We start from the raw sequence: 24,719 nt of genomic DNA, 5'->3' as shown, positions 1-24,719 counted from the left end.
AAAATAAAAGTATACAAGTTGACATCATACAACAAACTCATTATGCTTGATTGTTATAATTTCAGCCAAAGACCCTGAACTAATTGAGTATTAATATGTGTATGTACATTGTACAAACACTCAGGGCAGTCATTGTATGCTAAATAATAAACTGATAAACTGAGACATCTGATCACATTATATTTATTCTTAATCTAATTAAATCTAGTTTGTCTTGACATACATTTATTGTTTCTTCAATTCAACTCTTATCTCTTTGTTGGGGTGGTAAAAGGCATCACAAAATGCCATCTACGTAAGAGGACTTCATCAATAAATGCCATCTACTTAGGATAATTTCATCAGCATTGCTAGTTACATACGATGACATCATCAACAAATGCTATCTACCTAAGATAACTTCATAAATAAATTCTATCTACCTAAAATAACTTCATCAATAAATGCTATCTACCAAAGATGACATCATCAACAAATGCTATCTACCAAAGATGACATCAACAAATGCTATCTACCAAAGATGACATTATCAATAAATACTATCTACCTAAGATGACTTCATCAACAAATTCTCTATCTACCAAAGATGACATCAACAAATGCTATCTACCAAAGATGACATCATCAACAAATGCTATCTACATGCACCTAAGATAACTTCAACAATAATATTGCTATCTACCAAAGATGCCATCATCAACAACTGCTATCTACCTTAGATAACTTCATCAATAAATGCTATCTACCAGATGACATCATCAACAAATGCTATCTACCAAATATGACATCATCGACAAATGCTATCTACCTAAGATAACTTCATCAATAAATGCTATCTACCAAAGATGACATCATCAACAAATGCTATCTACCAAAGATGACATCATCAACAAATGCTATCTACCAAAGATGACATCATCAACAAATGCTATCTATCAAAGATGACATCATCAACAAATGCTATCTACCAAAGATGACATCATCAACAAATGCTATCTACCTAAGAAAACTTCAACAATAAATGCTATCTACCAAAGATGCCATCATCAACAAATGCTATCTACCTTAGATAACTTCAATAAATGCTATCTACCAAAGATACCTAAGATTACTTCATCAACAAATGCTATCTACCTAAGATAACTTCATCAATAAATGATATCTACCAAAGATGACATCATCAACAAATGCTATCTACCTAAGATAACTTCATCAATAAATGCTATCTACCAATGATGCCATCATCAACAAATGCTATCTACCTAAGATCACTTCATCAACAATGCTATCTACCTAAGATAACTTCATCAATAAATGCTATCTACCAAAAGATGACATCATTAATAAATGCTTTCTACCAAATATGACATCATCAACAAATGTTATCTAAGACAATTTCATCATGATTTCAAAAAACCATTCATAAATAAATCATTACATGTAGGATATTTCTTCTATTCAATACCATTTTTTAAATGTATTTTATCATTGCTATTCGTAAGTAGGTATTTTAATCTGACTTTAGTTTAAGTACATAATATAAATTTGGGAATTGTGCAAGTTTGGGTAGTTTGATAGCTATGACAGCGAATGGTATATGATACACACTACAAAACTACCAATAAATGCACAAAATCCACAAAAGTGGCTTCCTAGATGTAGACCAAAATACTGGTCTACAAAACAAATGCACTGCTTTTCACAAAGCTTACAATAAAATTGAATTAATCAGTATAACCTTCTAAAACAGGCATAGACAGGTAGCCTGTCTTGCATGGAAGACAGGGAAGTATTTACTTTGCTCGCACTTTTTCATATTGTTGACTTTCTTCACTTTGCTACTGAAGATATCATATTTGTCATACGATCTACTTGATTGCAAATTGGGCACCGAGTTATTGGGAACGGAGGTCAGAATTTGAGAGGTCAAAGGTCATATTATAGGTAGCTTGCATTAATTTCCAGGCTTGGATGTCCTGTAATCTTAAGCTAAATTTCTGAAAATGTTGTTACTCGTCACTGATCAGGGCCTCAAATTAAGTGAGATTCAGAGAATCAATTCTTGCAATGATTCTTTTAAACTTAGTTTTCAAGAATCAAAATTGCTCCCCCCATCATACCTATTCTGCATGAGGTAAGTTAAAACAATTAGTTGATTTTTTCTTGATTCTCATCAGATGAGATGAGTTTGAAAGAATCAATTTGGATTCATGCAAAGTGTGACAAAATCCTTGCTAAGCATGCTAAGTATCAATTCAGCTTTTGGAGTTAAGTCAAAACCACAGGCATTCAGAATGCTTCAGTTAATATAATTATATACAAAAACAAAAACAGTGCGATACTTTTCCTTTTCCTACCCATGGCCTCTGCCATTTAGCTACCCATACAACAAACTGTTCTACATTTACTAGCAACCATAAGCAAGCCTAGATACTAAGTCTGCAACCCTAAACAAATAGACTAAACACTGAGTATATGATACAAGAAAAAAATAACAATATTTGATAGAATCTTAACACACTTGACCTGGAAGCGACTTGCTTCTAAAGTTTCATAAACGTCATAACTGTAAAGAGGTATTGATTCGGAAAACAAATAATGCACAGAGTAGGGTTGAAAGATGAACCGCTCTATATTTGACAAAGTATTTAGACAGCAGTTTATCCAGACGGTTGTGTTTGTTCACTTTGTTTTGATTTCTTTTGTTTTGTCATTCTTATAATTCGTTCTTTTTTAATTTTCATAAGCTGTAAAGAGGTATTGATTCATAAGACAAACTAGAGCGGTTCTCGACTTGCGCGGTTCTCGACGCAAAGCGTCGGCCACAATGCCTCCACCTTGAGGCATATCATTTTAACCAGTGATGACCTCTGGGTGACCTTGGATGACCCTGGAATGATCTTCCAAAAATTTGACTCTAAATGTTGACTGTACCCACCAAGTTTCATGCCCATACGACAGTTTTTAGTAACTTGACCTCAGATGACCCCAAAATGACCTTCCAAAATTTTGGCTCTAAATGTTGACTGTACTCACCCAGTTTCATGTCCATACAGCAGTTTTTGCTAATTTGACCTCAGATGACCCCTGCATGACCTCGGGTGACCTTGACCCACTGACCAATACAAACTTGTTCTGTCTAGGGTCAAGATGCACCCACCCACCAAGTTTGAGGAACGTGCGACCCATAGTCTCCGAGAAAATGGTATTTTGCTTGTTACGCATAAATTATGCAAATTAGGTACTTAATTACCATATTTTGTGCTGAAAATCTAATCAGGTCAAGAACCTCTGGCCCTGCTACTCCCCACCAAGTTACGTCACTGTAACCCATACGGATCTCCAGATAATCTGTTCACAAGGTTTTTTGGCTTGATACGCATCAAATACGCATAAATTATGCAAATTAGGTACTTAATTAGCATATTTTGCACTGAAAATCTAATCCGGTCGAGAACATCTGGCCACGCTACTTCCCACCAAGTTACGTCACTGTACCCCATACGGATCTCCAGATAATCTGTTCACAAGGTATTTTGCTTATTACGCATATTACGCATAAATTATGCAAATTAGGTACTTAATTACCATATTTTTTGCATTTAAAATCTCCTATAATTTGAAGACCCCAATAACCATCCCTCCACCAACTTGCATCACTGTACGTCTTACCAGTTCTGAGAAATTGCACTGCAAGCTCGGACGGACAGAGAGACAGACAGACAGACAGACAGACAGACAGACGGACAGACAGACAGACGGACAACCAGGAAACATAATACCTCCGGTGGAGGCATAAAAATGCAGAGTAGAGTTGAAAGATGAACTGCTCTATATTTGACAAAGTATTTAGACAGCATTTTATCCAGACGGTTTTGTTTGTTCACTTTGTTTTGATGTCTTTTGTTTTGTCATTCGTATGATTCGTTCTTTTTTAATTTTCATAAGCGTCATAGCTGTAAAGAATTCAGAAGACAAAAAAATGCACAGAGTAGGGTTGAAAGGTGAACTGCTCTATATTTGACGAAGTATTTAGGAACATTTTATGCAGGTGGCTTTGTTTGTTAGCTTTGTTTTGATGTCTTTTGTTTTATCATTCTTATGTTGCACTCTCTTTTTAAGTTTTCCCAAAGTATTTAGAGAACATTTCATGATAGTTTGCAGAAGGTTTTGTTTGTTTGCTTTGTTTTGATGTGTTTTGTTTTGTCATTCTCTTCTTAAGTTTCACAAGCATCATAGCTGTACAAAAGTATAAAATCATAGGAAAAACAATGCACAGTATAGATGTGAGATAAACTGATCTATATTAACAAAACATTTGATGATATATTTGAAGAAGTTTTTGTTTGATAGCTTTGTTTTGTTGTGTTGCAATTGTTATGAGTTCTGATGCAATATCTATGTTTCACAATTTGAGATATTGGCAAATATAACTGGTCAATTATAGAAAAAATATTAAGAAAATATACATATTACTTTTGATAGTATTTTCACAAATTTACCTTGGGTGTCAATAAGCTAAATGGCATACATTGGTGGCCAAATCTCAACAAGTTTGAAAATGTCTTTTTTCACATTCCGTATCTGCGCCCGTTCAGTATCCAAATATCTTGCACGGTATTACTGTGCAGTATTGAAAATTTGTGGTATAGCTAAAAGCTTCATATTAGGCTATATAATAATACTAGTTAATGTATGTTGCAGAAAAACGGTAAAAGAAAGAGTGCATTGAGCAAACCTAAAATAGAAAATCCATTAAACATAACCTCCATGGCTCCACAGGATTACTGTAACCTCTCTCTTCTGATGGTCTGCATCAATGTCAAATATATGATACTACAAACTCAGTGTATTAGGCTATTCCATTTAAAATCCATACTGCCCCTGTGGAAGATTTAGCTAGAGTCTTCCACATAGGGAGTATGAGTTTTGAATAGAATAGGCAATTGGGTAACTTCTATTTGAAATACTTACTCCAGTTGTTGAAGATATAGGTAAGATCATAATACAGGGGAGTATGGGTTTCAAAATGATTAATCCTGACCAATTACAGTTGAAAAACATACTCCCCCTGTGGAAGATATTTCCAAAATGTTCCACAGCGGGAGTGTGGATTTTAAATGGAATGGCCCATACAAGCCATGTACTTACCCTTTTTCTTTGGTGACTTTGTTGTAGTACGCTCTTGAACGAATGGCAGAGTAGAAAGAAAATGCTTCATTCAGATAATTGGTTTCACTAGTCCGCAAACTGTACAAAAAGATAAAAAAAGAGAAACATGTGGGTTACATACATATGTGACCATTTTGTTTGTATTGATGAAACAAATAGAAAACACTACTTTAAACGTAGCCAACGTCAAATATTTAATATCCACCATAAATAACCTAAAAACAAAATATGTAAAACCAGCAGATTTCCAACTTTCTATTTATATATTTATTATTTTCATATTGACAACACTACCTTTAACTACATTTATATTAACATCAGGCCACAACATAATGTTGGGCCACAACAGAAGTAGCTGACATGGCTGTCCCACTTTGGGGTAATTGGGTTTTCTTTAAAACATACCAATTTTAACACAGTACATGTACTCTATTTCATGTACCTCCCGATCTGAACTTACATCCCTTGGAACAGCCATTTAAGTATAGGCCTATGGTGGTAGAGTGCTCGCCCGACAAGCGAGAGGTCTGGGGTTCAAATCCCCGCACAGGCAGGTATGTCCGGAGTTTTTTCTCTGGTATATCTGCCTATGCATGTTATGTTTCCATTTGTAAATTCATGTTTAAATGTGATAGTGTGCGATGCGTAATTCTTTTTTCCCCTGTATATAGATATATATATCAAACATTGTAAGTTGAATTTATTCCCGAGGCATTTGCAGGTGAATAGTTCATTCAATTGACTTAACATGTTATTGTTTGTTATTTATCCACCTGCATCAATGAAGATGACCATGACATAGAAATAGGATTAAGATTTGCTGATCCGTTATCTGTCAGGTCATTCAAATCTTTGGCTGACTGACTGCCAGACTGTAGGATATAGCATTTGTATAATAGGGATACTATAGTATATAGCCTCATCCTTATACCATAATTGCATAACTTAAGGTGGTACTACACCTCCTGATAAATTTTGTGACTAATTTTGCATTTTTCTCAAAAAATAACTACACACTGGTAACAAAAGTTATGTATATTATACTAGGGGCAAGGAATCCAATTACTTCACTGAAATGTCAGTGATTCAAGACAAGTGGTTCATTATATACCGTATTTCGTCAAATAAATGCCCCCGGGGGCATTACATTTTCCCAAGGGGGGGTTTATTCAAGGTCAATTTTAGAACGATAATTCCTGTTGAAATCATTAGGTAAACTTAAAACTCACGCTAAAATAACGAACTTTGAACTAGAAACACTGACTTCTAGTTCACTTCCGGGTTTCCAATCCAGATTTTCGCCAATTATTGACGCTATTATCGACCATGTGGGCAACTTGGTAAGCTTACTACACAAGATAGCATGGAAATATCAGCATTTTTGAAACATCTTGGTTGAAAAAAGTGGTGGGGCGTTTATTTGAGGGGGGGGGGGGCGACTATTTGACGTAATACGGTATGTTAAGAAATGAGATACATTTTAGTCACAAAATTTATCAGGGGTGTAGTACCACCTTAATGTATAGGTCTATGTAAGAAAACTCAAAAATCGCAAAATTAAAAACAAGCAATGTAGTTCAAAATCGGCAAAGTGTGAAAAATTACACACACAAAAATTGCCACTTTTACAGTAACCTGAAACACAATTTGCACTCGTCGCCCCAATTTGGGACAATGCAATAATTAAGTCCACAATGAACATTTCTAAAAGAGCAATTACTGCAGCAATTACTTATCGTATGCCTCCGGATATTTTACAAAATATCTCTATCTTTACCAATCCCCTAGTCAAATACCATTTATGTCACTATAAATTAAATAACACAATTTCCTACAATTTCATCAGTTTTCTTAAGGGATCTGGAATGAGCATTTTGAGCGTTTCGACAGTATTTTTGTGGGACATGAGAGCACATATTTAGACATTTCGAATTGCATTCTGAATACGAAGAATGTCTTTCTGATATCAAATAATTTTTATTTTTTGAAATTCACGATATAATACAAATTATTAAAATTTGATATTTTTCACATTTTTGATATATAACAGTCCTCGAAGTAAATTTTATAAATCTAATGATATATTCTTAAAGTGTATGTAGATGGGATGAAAAGCCGACGATCAATTGAAAATTTTGACCTTTCATATTGAAGATATGGATTTTTTCCCAAAAAGACCTTTTGGTGTTTTGGGAAAAAATCCATATCTTCAATACGAAAGGTCAAAATTTTCAATTGATCGTCGGCTTTTCATCCCATCTACATACACTTTAAGTATAAATCATCAGATTTATAAAGTTTACTTCGAGTACTGTTAAATATCAAAAATATCAATTTTTAATCATTTGCCATAAAATGTGTATTACATTGCGAATTAAAAAAAATCAAAATTATTTGATATCAGAAGGACATTCTTCGTATTCAGAATGCAATTCGATATGTCTGATGTGCTCTAATGTCCCACAATAAACACTGTCCAATCGTTCATACCCCACCCCTTAATAAGCTGCAGGACTTGGTGCAATTTGCACAAATTGAACACTTTGTCACCAGAGACTAGTTCATTATCACTTCATTTAGAGCTTTAAATCACCAAATATAAAGGGTTTCTAAATGAACTGTAAAAAGACTTCAACATAAGGTAATCATGGAGATCTTGCATCGAAGGGATAAATCTAGTCACTTGAGGCAAATTAGTTATTTTGTTGTAATTCTGACAGGTATTCCAAGTCAAATTTCAAAGATCTAATCTGTTAAAATGATTTTTTTTTCCAAACTGGAATTTTTGGGATATTTGTAATGGTTACCAATTTTTCATTAACTTTCGACTTGATTTTCAGAGCAAATGTCTCAAAATTTCCAATAGTCCCACTAGAATTGAGATAGCGGTGTGGAACATCTTCCACAGGGGTGTGTGGCTTTTATATAAAATAGCCAATTACAGGTGCTTTCGGAGACAGTGCTTTGTTAATCAAGTGACTTCCTGCTTTGGTAAACTTTTCAAAATTGTATTCCTCATGGGAAAGAATAGAAAACTTCATATTTTGGCCGGGTTGTATGATGCAGAGAAAAATGACAGAAAACCCCATCAGATCCTGTATGAAAATGATACAAAACACATTCAGTTAAGGAATGTGATATTAACATTCAGCGACGTTTTCACATATTTTTTGTGGGAGCTGAGAGTACACCAGACCTATCGAATTGCATTCTGAATACGAGGAATGTTCTTCTGATATCAAATAATTTTGATTTTTTGAAATTTGAGATATAAGGCCGTGTGTCCTGAACTCGCCACCCTTAGCGTTACATGACAAATATTATGAATTTTTACACCAACCGGGTTTCTAATTAGATTATCTCGACAATCATCAACCCTAAACTAGCAAAAGTATACATTTTTGGAAAGCTGACGGCATAAGCAATTCAAATATATACATTTCAACTCATTATACAGGGTGACCTGCAAGTTATACAGGGTGGAATAAAAAGATTTTGATAAAAATGGGTCGCTCAATGCATTGCTTATTACCAACTTACAGTAATAAACTGGAAGTAAACAACATTCATTTGGTTAGAGGATATGGAGAGCCAACTGACTTTGGAAGAAACTAAAATCACAGCTGTTTGGTAATCTAGGAATATAGGGTGTCCCAAAGTATGTTAGATTTTTTTACAATTCAACATATTTTGAACCTAAACATTTTCCCCTAACCCATACAGAAAAAATATGTCCATATTTAGATTCCTCATCAAATTTCCTTCAGAAAATCTATACTTTGACTATGATAGGATAAGTAATTAAAATTTTACAGTAACTTTTAGATTTTGAAGACATCTGCATTACTTATTACAGTGTTTAATATGACAACGGGTAGTTTTGTATGGAAAAGTTTGTATTTTCTAGACTAAACCAATCATAAATGATTAAAAACAATTAGTAGAATTGTTTAGCTGTAAGGCCATGAGTCTTTTAGATGCTAAATAGAGTCCATGTCCAATTTACAGCCTTTACAGAAGCAGATTACGCACTAAAAATACCAATCCCATAGAGTTTGTGTGTACCACATCCCTCACCACCACATCCCCCACCACCGCCACCCTGCCCATTCTGAATTCTATGAAGCACAGTGTCAGTATTAAAAAAGTTCAAGTATTTCTTTTTACAGGGTTGAAAGTGCATTTTATTTAGCAATAAAATGAGACCACAAGCATGACAATAACTTCTTGCTTGACAGAGATATCATCATTTGTTTTGAATCGACTCTGGCAAAATGTAACGTCGCCACCTTTTTTTGGTGGCGAGCTCAAGACACACGACCATAATACAAATTTTATGACAAATTATTAAAATTTGATATTTTTTTAATTTATGATATTTAACAGTCCTCGAAGTAAACTTCTAATGATATGTACTGAAAGTGTAACAAGTATACTTTACAAGTGACTAACTTTGGAATTTAGAGTGCTCAAACCCATTACAGGTGAGCTATAGAAACAAATTCAAAGTATAGACCTCTGGCAAGGCAACCGTTACTTAAAGTTTCACGGAATACCCTCACTTACGATCATTGGGTAAACCGATCATCAGACGGATAATTTGAAAGTGTATGTAGCTGAGATGAAAAGCCGATGATCAATTGAAAATTTTGACCTTTCATATTATTGATATACATTTTTTTCCCAAAAAGACCTAATTTTTTTGTGTGTTTTTGTGAAAAAATTCCTTATCTTCAATACGAGAGGTTAAAATTTTCAATTGATCGTCGGCTTTTCTTCAAAGCTACATACACTTTTTACATATCATTAGATTTATAAAGTTTACTTGAGGACTGTTAAATATCAAAATATAATTTTTAATAATTTGCCATAAAATGTGTATTATATCGCTAATTTCAAAAAATCAAAATTATTTGATATCAAGGAATTCTTCGTATTCAGAATGCAATTCGATATGCCTGATGTGCTCTCATGTCCCCCCAAAAAAATACTGTCCAAACGTCCATACCCCATCCCTTAATATCTATGTTATAGAAAATCTATAGATTTAGTCATAGAAATATAATAACATCCTACTATTATAATGAATTTTTTGACTGAAATGTTTTTGCATGTCTGAAAACATTCTGAATTTAACAATGTTTTAATAATTATATTTAAAAAATATGTATTTACTTTGCTGCCCAAGTTAAACTATCACTTACAAACCTCAAATCTTGCTGCAATGAACATGTGTCTGAAGTGTACAAGTGAGCTGCTTGACTAAGATGACTATAGAGCATACAAACTTGTATTTATTATGGTTATTGTTTTAGATGGCCCCTGATTTAATCCATTCTCTTTTATTATATTCCATATAGTTGATTATCCCTGCAAAAAGTCGCTCTAATTATTTTATCTTATAATCTGCCTCTTAGGTATAGGTCAGGTAGTCTGCTGTGTTAGTCGTACATACATACGTAGAGATAGACCCACACAGTGTTTATATGCCCTACCACCATGCTAAGCTATATTGGGCAATTCCAGTTGAAGTCCATACAACCTTCGATAGAAGACATGACCTTAGCTCCCATACAGAGGGTGTAGATTTCAAATAAAGTCATCCATTCAGGTAACCCCATTTGAAATTCACACTCCCTGTGTGAAAGATTAAGGTCATGTTTTCCATGGGGGTGTATGTATTTTAACTGGAACAGCCAGTTTGCCAGTACATATTCAAAATCTCATCGTTATCTACATATCAAGGAAGACTACGTTTAAGCACATGTCAATAAACTAAAAGCATGCATGTCATAATGAATATACAAAGCACTCATATTTTTGTATTGTTGTGCTGGAATGCATACAAATATAATCGGTAATGAGCGACGTCTTTTTCCTGTCAAACGGAGTATAGATAGTTTCCTGCCCAGTTCAATAGCGATGACACAATCAAATTCATTGCTGTGGCTGTAGGCGTTCATAAAGCCATTATCTGTGTCCTTTTAAGGTTGTAGTTTATTCGTAAGATGCAGCGGGGGAAATGTGTTGGTAAATTTTACAGCAACAGTTTTTGTTGTTGAATGGGTTATTCCAGTTGAGATCCATACACCCCCTATGGGAGACATGATCTTAATCTTTTACACAGGGGTGTGAATTTCAAATGGGGAGATTAAAGGGTCATGTCTTCCATAGGGGATGTATGGATTTCAACTGGAATAGAACAATCATTATGGTTGTTGATGAGATGTGGAAAAGTGGGGAGTTATAATAATCATAGCCATAGTGATATTTGCTTCCCATAGGCAATGATCTTCTGAGCTATTCCAGTTGAAATCCAAAAGATTTCAAATGGAGTCATTCATTCAGGAAGCCCCATTTCAAATTCACACTCCCTGTGTAGAAGATCAAGGTCATGTATTCCACAGGAGGTATATGGATTTTAACTGGAATAGCCCATGGTGTCCTCAGACACCTGTGATACATGCATACCAATGTGTTGCCTTTGTATGCACACACAGGTCAGTGATTCTAAGTTGATAAAATGGCCAGTGTATTAAAATAGCTCAACATCTTTTGGGGAGATTTTGCCAATTGCAACAAGCATAATGACACAAAAATTTAGTGAAACCCAATTTCAATAAGCTTAATTTAAAGATTCGTCACAAATTGTATTACCGTACTGACGCGAGTATAGTCCCACCTTCGAGTAAAATCCCACCCCCAAATTTTGAAAATTTCAGAAAAAAAAAAATAATAATTCAAGATGTTTTGTATTTTTTAATATGAAAATTGATACTTTGTATTCATGTCATACTCTATTAATGATTTCAAAATGCATTCAAATTCAATGCATTTTGAAATCATTAATAGAGTATGACATGAATACAAATTATCAATTTTCATATTAAAATACAAAAACATCTTAAAATTTTTTTTTTTTTTTTTTTTTTTAGGTCAACCATGAATGATCCTAGCATTTAGGTCTAGGTCCAGGGACACTACAAAACAGAAAAAATACTTAAAAACTTTAAAAAAATAAAAATTAAAAAAAAAAAAATTAAAAAAATTTTTTTTTTTTTTTGAAATTCGAGTATAGTCCCACCCCCCAATTTTGAAAAATGTTCACCCAAAAGCGGGGTGGGACTATACTGCATCAGTACGGTATATGACAAAATTCTACGATGAACTCGGTTAAAAATATCGTAGCAAACTGATGTAAATGAATGTGTTTCTTTCATTTTTGTTCAGGAACTGATGATTATTCTTACATTTTTCTCTGCATCAAACAACCCAGCCTAAATTTGAAGTTTTCTCATCTTTCCCATGAGGAATACAATTTTGAAAAGTTCACCATAGCAGGAAGTCACTTGATTAACACAGCCCTGTCTCACCAAAAGCACCTGTAATTGGCAATTCCATATAAAAGCCACACACCCCTGTGGAAGATGTTCCACACTGCTATCTCAATCCTAGTAGAACTACAATGCATTATAAAGATTGTTAGAAAAAATTGCTGCATGCATGTGTTGTGATCAAGTAAAATCAGTCTGAGGCCAGGAATATTCAATTTTCAGTTTTTTACATGATTGTATAAAGCATTTGCAAAGCTACATTTTGCAGAAAAACCCATTGAAATTGAATATTTAGTTCCAAAGATATGAACAGTTGAAATGTTTCCGAAACAATATACAACAAAAGAAATTATTGTCTTTGTTTGGCTATATCTAAAAATCAATATATCTGACTTCTGACTGATTTTGCTTGATTACATGACATATTATAACTCACCATTATCCATAATTCATGAATAATAAATGCGATGCAATCAAGTAAAATTATACTTTAGTCAAGAAAAATCAACATTCATAATTATTTGAACTTCATATTTCTGCCTGTTATAAGACTACAATTTGTTGAAAATCCCATCAAAATTGGATTTACTGTTCCTACGCTATGATCCTTTTCATGTTTCTAAAAATAATAAAATATAAAACAAATTGAAATCTTCGTTAAGCCATAACTCAAACTTAATTTGAGCATCATGCGATTTATTTTGCTTGGTGCCGTCACATGTGGCATCAGAATGAGATTGCTGCAAGCAGACACCTGGATGCTATGTGGGTAATTACTACACTGTCTTAATTACCGCAATTCCAATGTGCGTCCATTTAACAATATGTGATGACTGATTACTGCAACTAATTTTTGCTTAAGCTCAATGTGGATGATGAGAGTAATGAATAATACATGGGAACATTTTATCTTGGCTACTTTAAAATTAAAAGGGCATTTCGTGATCCACAGCCTCATCCCCCCACTTTTCTCAAAAAAAGTTGAGATTTTTATACCACTGGAAACCTCTGGCTACATAATGCTTATGTACCAAATATATCTTGCAGATTAATTCGTTTAGCAAAAATATTGTCAAATTTGAATTTCGTTCTGGTATACCAGAACGAAATTACATACAACAGTGACCTATGGAGCAGTGTAATACACAAAATCATGCTTCACTCACAAACGCAAATTGGAATCAACTGAAATTTTGGGAATAAGCTTTTTTCGTAGATTATATACTGAAAAATGTCATAAAAAGAGGATGCTAGGATCACAAAATCCTTAATAGTGCAACAAATCTTGCACCCTACAATTACACTGAGAATCATATAATTTGCAACAGGTAGTAGATAATTGGAGTTTCTTCTATAATCTGTGGTAAATGCCAGAATTAGGTGATTCCTATTTTTTCCAAAGAGATTAAAAGAAGTCCAGACTCAGAATAATTCCCAATGCATAATGCTACAATAAATTTGACATATTGGATTATCATAACGGACCAAAAATGTGCATCTCCAGCATTTAGCAGCGAAAGTCCAAAATTGGTATCTTAAAGGTGGAATGTTACAAAGGTTTTCTCATGTAGCATTTAGCGCACACTATTACACAGAACCCAACAAGAATCTGTTTACCAGCGCATGGCCACATATTCAGGCGGTAGACTGTTTTGCCCTCCATGCATGAGCAACATACAATCATGGTATAGTCACTAGCTAGCTTATAATCTAAACTTAAGGCGGGTCAGAGAGGAGCATGACCTAACAGAGTTTTTACACTCAAATATTGAGTCGAATAAAACTGGCACACAAGAGGAATGGTATGGGTTCTAAGGAGATCCAAATTTATGCTTGATATAAAGAGGGTTTATTTCTGGACCATGTGCAGGCAGGGATGGTACCCAAAACTTTTGTTTTGTATATTATTGGCTTTAATTTAAGAACAGCAAGATCTATTCATCCTTTGCACAGATCCACCATCTTGCTACCAAAATCTCTGTAAATATATTTTTGTTTCTCACACTTTTCTAGCAACGCACCAGAAGGCTTTTGCAACGCGTACATACAGCAATTGAAGCATGCATGTGCACACACAACACACACTTTGCAGTTAGAACCTCATGTAGAAATGACCGTGCGATAGGCAATTGACAATATAAATGTGATTATTGGCTTCCTTGACCCATTCCAATAAGGCTAATGTATTAGTATTTAAGCACATTGCCGTTTTTAGTTAACTGGCTAAAACTGAAAAATATGGCTCCTACCATCCCCTCACCTTAAAGCTGAATTACTCAACAAAATATTCTTCAAATATACTTTACGCATAGAATAGCACATTCAACCAACAGAAATGTGTGCTAATTATCTAATGCACCAAAACACTGAAATTAAACGATATCTGTCATGCTAAAAATAAGCATGCTCCACTTTGTCATGAATTTAATTGAAGCTCAGTCAAGGATCACATATCATGCACAAATGCCTTACTATGATGTTATCAGTTTGCATGATGTAAAGTTTGTCCTTCATGGCTCTAGTATTAACCTCCTTTACATTGCTTCTAGCATACAAATCTCTTCTTATATAAAGATTCACTCCGAGATGCATACATTCCCATCTAAAATGTCTTTAAGGGATCGGATACCAACATTTGCACAGTATTTTTGTGGGACATGAGAAAAAGCACATCAGACATATCGAATTGCATTCTGAATACGAGGAATGTCCTTAAGGGGTTGGTCACCTACATTTACACAGTATTTTTTGTGGGACCTGAGAGTATATAAGATACACCAAATTGCATTCTGAATACGAGGAGTGTCCTTCTGATATCAAATAATTTTGATTTTTTGAAATTTGTGATACAATACAAATTTTATGGCAATTATTATAGAATTTGATATTTTTTATATTTCTTATATCAGGGATGAAAACAAGCAATGACATAATTTCCTGAAACTGCTTTAACATTCCCTGAAAATGTACATTTCCCTATACTTTGTATAGAAAAGTTCAAAGAAAAATTTCCTGAAATCAGGAAATTTCCTGAAGATTTACATCCCTGTTATATTTAACAGTCCTTGAAGTAAAGTTTATAAATCTAATTATATGTACTGAAAGTGCATGTAGCTGGAGCAAAAGCCGTCCATCATTTGACAATTTTGACCTTTGGTATTGAAGATAACATTTTTTTACCCAAACACCTAAGGTCTTTTTGTGAAAAAATATTTAGGCATTTTTTGGGAAATAAATGTATATCTTCAATATAAAAGGTCAAAATTTTCAAATGATGGACGGCTTTTCCTCCCAGTTACATATATATACATGTACATATCATTAAATTTACAAAGTTTACTTTGCGGACTGTTAAATGTCAAAAATGTCATTTTTTAATAATTTGTCATTAAAATTTGTATTATATCGCAAATTTCAAAAAAATCTAATTATTTTATATCATCAAGACATTCCTCGTATTCAGAATGCAATTTGGTATGTCTGATGTGTTCTCATGCCCCACAAAAATACTGTGCAAACATTGCTATCTGATCCCTTAAACTAAGGCAAGTGATATTTTATAAATTCTGCATGCATAGGACCCTACCAGCTATTTGTAGTTCCAATAAAATTTATGGTTTATGAAAAATTATATTTTCATCGAATTTTGTGAGATCATGTCCGCATTAAGATGGTTTCGATTGGGAATGAATCCTCACTTCTATACGTTGTTCAATACTAAACAGGCAAGACTGCTAACATTGTGAAAAAATTATACAGAATACACATTGATGCACAGCACACATGCCAAGTGCGTTTTGCGTACTGTGTCACTGAAGCACCCTTTTGTGACTTAATTCAAGCTCAAGTTGGGATTTTATTGTCATTGTGTGCATTAACACAAATGTTTGTCAATTTAGTGTTGAACACTGTCTAGCCACCAGGCTGCATTCAGTGCTCGTGGGTGTTGCTTGAGGAGAATCTAACAGGTCAAAACAAGTCGTATGTCTGAGAAAATATGTTAGCTACTCACATGGCACACAGGACTGTCAGGGTCAATAAAAACATGCTAATGAGTTCAGAGCCAAACTGGCCTTATCTTTATTGTTTTAAATTTCGACATTTTCAAATAGACAGTTTGGAGAACTACATGCAAGTAAAAGCAGTGTTAGAAATACAACAGGCCTTTGGACTAAAACAATGTAAAATCACTGTGGACCTGCTGATATTAGATTCTTCAGGGGCCCCATAACAAAGTAATCAAGGCAAACTCAATGCAGCTGACTTCAACATTAATCCTCTATTTGGCATTACCTGCTGTCATTGTCTTAGCTTGGATTTGACAAGTGCCCGTCATTTTCACCCAAACTACCGGTCCAAAATGTGACCTTGAAAACATAAACTAGACCTCAGTTCAGTCCACAGTTCAGCTATTGCCATAGCCTTGATTTATTAATCTGGTCTTGTTTTGAGTTCACAGAACTTCAGCAAGCATTATTTAGAAATTAGCATCTAACAAAGGCATACATTGGCATAGACAGGTGGCTACCTATTAAGACCCTGCCTGTTGTTGATTTACAAGTGTGAATTCCTACAAAGTGTCACAAATGTGGACCAGTTTAACATTAAAATCTTCATATACTTTTAAGTATATGAAGATTTTAATGTTAAAAAAACTCCAAAATTTAAAAGTTTTAAAAAACTCCAAAGGTCTAGCATACTTGGTTCTAAGGTTAGGAAGTTTTGTGATATCTATTTTCTTATGTATTTTATTGTTTTTTACTCCAGATTTTTGCCTTCATCTCAATTTCAAATTTGCCACCTTTGGCCCCCATGGACAAGATTGTGTCACATTTAAAAATAAACGATTACTCAGATATTTGACTAGGTTAAAATAAATCTCTTGAAATAATTTATGTTCATTATTGTATATATATATTGCTAAATAAAAATCATAACATATTTTATTCAAGACTTTTTCCGTAATACTAAACTTCTTGAGAACGCAATTTGTATACATGTTGTATGAAAAGAGATTTGACCGTCTCATTGACGGAACAAAGTGTAACAATGTGTGTAGCAAAAACACTTCTAGGCACCCACCAATGTTGCGATTTTGTCGTTTGGGATGATATTAATTCATCTGCAAAACATAACGTGAAAAGAAATTTTCGTAATTGGCTCTGAATTTCCAATTTTTATGGTAAAAGTAATAAAAAATTATTTTATGAAAAAAAAAAAAAAAATTTTGGTCGGAACAAGAAGTTTAGTCAGTCGGTCGAGGACAACCAAAAAAAATTTTTCCGCCTAAGTAAGGGCCTCTTGAAAATGTTGGCTTATTTTTAACATTGATTACAGAGCTGTTAGGGTTGGCAGTAAAGTAATCCCTGCACACATACCCTGCTACCATTTTAATATTGTCTATGAAAGAAAATGTTTTGAAATAAGGGGCATGTTTTCTCTAACATTCCATGAGGTGAGGTAGGATATGAAAAAGGTTCAGACAGTTAACCCCATGAGAACTACCTGCCGATTGGTCAAAATGAATATTTTGTCCAATTTTGCACCAATCAAGGAGGGTATTAATAAGATCATCTGCAGATGCAAGTTTGACTATAAATAGATTAAAGCCTAGTCGTAATTGGTAATTGAAATGAGCATTTCAAGTTATCAACCAATCAGAAATGCTGTTAGATGACCAGTTAGTGTCCAGAGTGTTAAACCAAAAGATGATGTGTATCATGGTTTGTGATACCAAATGGTTTTTGTGGTATTTTAGGTTACCAGTGGCCTATGGGCTATTCCATTTGAAATCCATGCCCCAATGTGGTTGACATGGCCAATCTCCTACACAGGGGGTGTAGATTTCAAAAGGAGTCCCCATGCAGGTAATTCCACTTCAAATTCACACTCCCTATCTGGTAGATTAAGGTCATATAGGGGTGTATTGCTTTCAACTGGAATAGCCCATTATCAGCTAGTTCTACAAAAAAAACAATAATCTAGAATCCTGTTATGTGATTGGTTAAAAGTGGGGGCATTGTTTTAACTATGCCCTGTATTTGAGAGAATTTCATCAAAATGAACTAGTGTCAAGTCATGGATATGATCTATTGACCGGTCAATGCATCCCGATCACACTGTGCAATCACAACATCCACATACATCCATTCGGTATATAAAACAACTATTGACTGCTTTATATTCGGGACATGGTTAAAATTATAGGCCCACTGTGATCTCACAACGGGTCATAGCATGGTTTTGAGATCACCTTGGGCCTATAATTTTAACCATGCCCCTCATAGCAGTCAATATTTGTATACTATTACCTGGGAATTACACTACACAAATCTTGTGGGTTATTTTTAAAAGTCTTTATCCTCACTTATTCACAATCACAAACCACCGCTCTGGGCTTGTTCCCATCGGAATCAACCTTCCCCTAGTGTCAACAATAACTTTTTCACATTCAACCTCTGGGGCTGTTCCCATCGGATTCAACCTTCCCCTACCGTCAACAATAACTTTTTCATATTCAACCTCCAAGTGATGCATAAATTTGTACCACCAAGAGCAAAATACTTGTTTTGGAGCTCCAAAAGTAGCACTTGTTCCTTGCTACACCTAGTAAACACCATAGGAATGTAGCGCTTGAATGAGATCTACTGCCTATGCATAAGACATGATAGAGCCACTGACATCGCTGGTAGGTAAGTACACACAAAGTACCCTACAGTCATACGAGTAGGATTCATCATTGGTATGCAGACATTACACTTTACACAGCACTTGGCGATGCATTGCACACAGCTTTTGCTTTCCATACGAAATCTAATCACAAATGCTACCTCAAGAACCATTGACCCAATACCAGACATGCTTGTATCATTTGAATACTCTTTATATATAAATTGGAAATGTAACCATACAAATTTTTAATTCTTAAATTTTTCGAAAAAATTGTGAACATTTTTCAGATTTTTCGTCTGCATTTAAGCAGCACGATGGAAGAGTTTGTTAACCACCAGCAGGCAAGCCTACTTGTTGTTTCTACTTCACCACACTAAATTACCATCAGGAATATCAAGCACTGCTACTTTGAATAATAGCATGCCTCTTCATGGTACAAATGCTACCTGCATGACATGTATACTTAACGCAGATGCTTGGCTTGGCCTTAATCACTAAGATGGTCGGGACTAGAAAAGTGTCAAATTGTTTTTTCATCAAAATTAAAGAATTGTTTCTTTTTCCCATTTTTTCAATTTTGATTCTCTTAAAACATGTCTCCTTCACACATAATTGGTGAGATATTTGTTATTATTATTTATATCAGGCTTTTGAGTGATACAATAAAACTGTATATTGTACAATATTTTCAAAATACCCGGATGCAATACAATATTTCTTGAATATTGTACGCAGATCGCTGCAGACGCTGTCGTGACGTTACCATGGTGACGGCACCAACGCGCCATGATACAACAGCACAACAATACACTACAGACATCGAACGGCTCACAGGAGATTTCGTACTGTATAAACAAGTAAAATCACAAACTTAATTCGCAGCAATTCTGGATGATGATAACCTGAGGAAATATAATCCACATCTACAAATAAACCTATATATAATTATTCCGAAAATGTCTTTGGAGAGTAAAGAGCAGAAAACAAGAAGGTCAAAAGGTAAGCTTACATTACAATACACATTGGTTAAACCCGTGGCTAGGTAAGCTTAAATTTTCATTTTATCAAGATAGTAAAGCCTGATATAAATAATAATAATAATATTGAATGGCTTATTTTGCAGTGATACAAGAATATATTGCACTCGATAGAAAAATATTGCACTCGTCTTCGACTCGTGCAATATTTGTCTATCTCGTGCAATATATTCTTGTATCACACTCAAAGCCATTCAATATTCTATAATTATTATTTATATCAGGCTTTTGAGCGATACAATAAAACTGTATATTGTACAATATTTGCAAAATACCCGGATGCAATACAATATTTTTTAATATTGTACGCAGATCTCAGACGCTGGCGTCCAGCGTTACTATGGTGACAGCACCAACATGCGTCATGATACAACAGCACAACAATACAGACACTGTAGCGCTCACAGGAGATTTCGTACTGCAGAAACAAGTAAAATCACAAACTTAATTTGCGGCAATTCTGGATGATGATAACCTTAGGAAATTTAATCCACATCTACAAATAAACCTATATATAATTATTCCGAAATTGTCTTTGGAAAGTAAAGAGCAGGAAAAGGTAAGCTTACATTACAATACACATTGGTTAAACCCGGTGGCTAGGTAAGCTTAAATTTTCATTTTTCCGCATAGCAAAAGCCTGATATAAATAATAATAATAATATTGAATGGCTTATTTTCGTGTGATACAAGAATATATTGCACTCGATAGAAAAATATTGCACTCGTCTTCGACTCGTGCAATATTTTTCTATCTCGTGCCATTCAATATTTTATAATTATCAATCAATAGGTTGGTGCACCCTCTCTGCAATACATTGTAGCTGCCTTATAAACATTTGACGAAATCTGCATTCAAAATATGACACCTGGCAGCTATTACAGATAGGGCCTCCTTGAAATTTGCTTCAGAGAATCAGAAAACAAATTCTACACAAATCAGGTCCTGGAGAAGTGGAATTTCTGGTCATATGTTCATCATGTTCATGTAAGGATCACAAAATTTTATATCCCTAACCCTAAACCTAAACCCTAAAACCAAATCTTAGAATTTGTGATAATGCTTACATGAAAGTGGAACCGAATTTCTCACACATCTTTTTTCTAGCACTTTTTGAACTTTTTTCAATCAAAATGTGATTCTATCCTTCCTTACAATAACTTGCAAACAAAAGATACAGGTTTTCGTGCATTTTTATTTCCACATATAGGTGCTTTGAATACCAAAAAAACGGATAAGTTCCAATTTTGCAGGAATTAATTCTCGCAATGAGTCCTTGCAAAGTAGATTTGGAAGAATTCTTTTGATTTTAGTACAGAGCTGGATTATAAAAATCAGTTTGAATCAATTAAGTTCAATAGTTTTGTGAAGCAACGTCATCACCAACCTTGAAAAACAGATTTGGAAAAAAACTGGTTTTTCAAAACTGATTAATAAGGAAAAATATTATACAAATCAGTTTGAATCAATTAAGTTAAATGGTTTTGTGAAGCAATGTCATCACCAATACACGAACTAATTAAAATAAATTAACATCACTCAAAGATGCCAGTACCAATACTGTCATAATTAGAAGATAATTTAACAGATTTTTTTAATCAAAATTTGAAATTATTTTTTCATCCAATTGTAAAACTAAATGTTGATTGGGGTATTCTGGTTGAAATCCATACACCCCCAGTGGAAGACATGATCTTAATCTCCCACACAGGGGTGTAGATTTCAACTGGAGTCACCCATTCAGGTATCCCCATTTGAAATTCACATTCCCTGATTAGGAGATAACCCTAACCATACCCATGTTTTTTTTTGCTATCGGAAAGAAAGAACAAACGAAAAAGGAGAGAAGATGAACAAAGAAGTCACCTGGCACTGCGGGGATTTGACCCTCCGACCCCTCGCAATTGCTGGCCTGTACCCATGGCAGTTTCGCTGGCACAGCCAACAATTCCCTGGGTATATATGACTTAGGCTGATTGCGTCATCACATCACATGGAATCCATGCATGCACAGTGCTTTTCATAGTGAGTTTTAGTGAGATTCAGTTCAGTTAGGGTGAAGTCTTAGGGGGTATGGATCTCAAACAGAACAGCCCACTGATTGCAAGATATGGCCAAATGAAGTCATCATTTTTTTATATATATTTTTATTTCCTTTCATTTTAGTCTGCATCAATTTATCTGAGGAATCATAAATCCAATTTTATAGGGATTTTCCGCACTTTGTAGCCGGCAACATTAGAAAGCAAGAATACCAAATGACAAATTGGAATTGATTTTATACAATAAATGATGCACTTTGCTTGACAGTGCCAGCTTTGATTTAGATATCGCTGTTCAGACTAATAACATGTGCATTATAACAAAAATGCAATTTCCACATATTATTTTAACAATTCACTTCTAGCAATGATAAGGCTGAAGACAATATCCACCAAAATAAAACCTCCAATGATTTAGAAATAAAAAACCTTTCAATGATTTAAATGAATAAAGATCTATGCATGCATTATAACAAAAATGTAATTTCCACAAATTAATGTTACTTTTTCACTTTTAGTAGTGTTAAGGAAGTAGACAATTATCCACAAAAACCATAACTCCAATGATTTAGAAATAAAAAAACTCGAATGAAAAACCTAATCTCCAATGATTTAGAAGTGAAGAATTATGCATGTATTATAACAAAAATGCAATTTGCACTGATATGTGGTGTGATCAAGCAAAACCAGTCTGAAGTTGGGCATATTAAATTTTCGTGTTTTTTTTTTACATTGTATAACCCATTTGCAAAGCTACATTGTGCAGAAAACCCCCACTGAAATTGAATATTTAGTTCTAAAGATATGAACAGTTGAAATGTTTCCAAAACAATATGCAACAAAAGAAATTATTGTCTTTATTAGGCTATATCTGAAAATCAGTATATCCGACTTCTGACTGATTTTGCTTGATCACATCACATATTTCTAATTCAGAAATTGGGAATGTCAATAATGTCAACAATACTCAATAAAGTAAACCTCCAAAAGAATTATTTGATAATGATTTGGTAATAAAACCTTTTATCACAAAAATATAAAATCCCCAGTATATTTTTGTCAATGTCAAAGATATAATCGACATCATCCACACAAAGAACAAATGTCCAAAAGGTATAATTTGATGATATTGTTATGCATTACAGGTCTTTGACTCAATCAACAGCCTCATCCCCTATGTTTTATCATTAAAATTGAGATTTTAGTATCAGAAGAAAGCTCATATTTTTCTCATTATCCAAGTGAAGTTTAACGCCCGAGCTAATTTTCGTTTAAGTGGTGTGAACAAAAAACGCAGTGATTTGTGGTTACCACACTGGAATTGTATTTACTATCCTGTGGGGCATTGTTATAAATGTGTTTGTTTCTCATAACAAAACCACTGAAGCAATACAACTCAAAATTTGGAAACATTGCCTTAATGGTAAGCCTCAATCTAAGATAGAAAACAGAACATGAAAAATCAGACCACACCTCTTTAATAAGGACCTTCACATGTATAACAAATAATATGTAATTTCCATAGATTCAGTGGCAGCGCTAGGAATTTTTTTTCAAGTGGGGGCATGGGTGGGCAAAGTGAAAATCAACAAATTTTGCTCAAAATTGCCCCAAATGTGGGGGCGAGGGTGCCAAAAGTTTTGACATGAGGAATTTGCCCCTGGCCCCCTCCCCGGCACCGCCAATGCATACCCCCTTTTTGGTATATCAAAACCTCATAGTGTCACATAAAATCAATTTTTATTTCGGCAATTTATCATTCTTGGCCATTAGAGATCTTGACCACTTTGTTTAGCAATACCTCTTAATTAAATTTAGCGACAAATAACAGATCATCTATATGTATGACTTAATTAAGATAAGTGAGTTAGTGTCGATAAATCAATATTCATTTAGTCAATGAATCATTTTATATTATTCTTGGATTTCTAGCCTATTAGATCAATAAACATCAAATGTAAATATCTAGACCGCCGTCAAACCAGGAATTTGGACGAGCGAGCTGGTGGAATGGCGGATATGCAAATTAGGAGATTGTTGTTGAAGTCTGTGACGTCACTTTTTGCCAAACTGTTATATTGTGAAAAATCATATAGCTGTTGTGTTTGTCCAATATGTAAAGAAAATATTCGAACCAATGACACCATATCGACACTGGCAAAATAAGCTGTATTTTCACTCCCAAGGGTGACAGTCACTGACAGGTCTTGTCGCCATTACGCCATTTTAATTTTCATAACAACAGTTCATTTTTTGAAAAGTGAACTTTAACGTACGCGGTGCGAAACTTTCTTGCCACCAGTCACCAACTGTTATTCTCTCATAGATTCATTACCAACAATCTTTAGGACTGTCAAGATCTCTGGAACATCAACAAATAAGCAAACTTCAAAATTTGTGTATGCATAGAAGATCCCACCACAGGCTTCTGCCTGTTTAAATGTCAATGTTTATGTTTGTG

At 34.3% G+C, this 24,719-nt stretch overlaps 1 protein-coding gene across 2 annotated transcripts in view; it reads right to left on the bottom strand.

Moving 5' to 3' along the window:
- LOC140165700 (protein SCAI-like) overlaps window positions 1-24,719 on the bottom strand; it is a 167,899-nt gene that overhangs the window by 79,086 nt on the left and 64,094 nt on the right. For both annotated transcript variants that reach the window (XM_072189009.1, XM_072189010.1), the window contains exon 4: window positions 5,152-5,250. In XM_072189009.1, coding sequence (XP_072045110.1) covers window positions 5,152-5,250 — 99 coding nt within the window. The remainder of the gene's footprint in view (window positions 1-5,151; window positions 5,251-24,719) is intronic.

This window comes from Amphiura filiformis, chromosome 12 (assembly GCF_039555335.1).
Source record: "Amphiura filiformis chromosome 12, Afil_fr2py, whole genome shotgun sequence".
Taxonomy (NCBI): domain Eukaryota; kingdom Metazoa; phylum Echinodermata; class Ophiuroidea; order Amphilepidida; family Amphiuridae; genus Amphiura; species Amphiura filiformis.
Note: the sequence above shows the minus strand (reverse complement) of the source record. Positions and strands in the feature narration are given on the sequence as shown.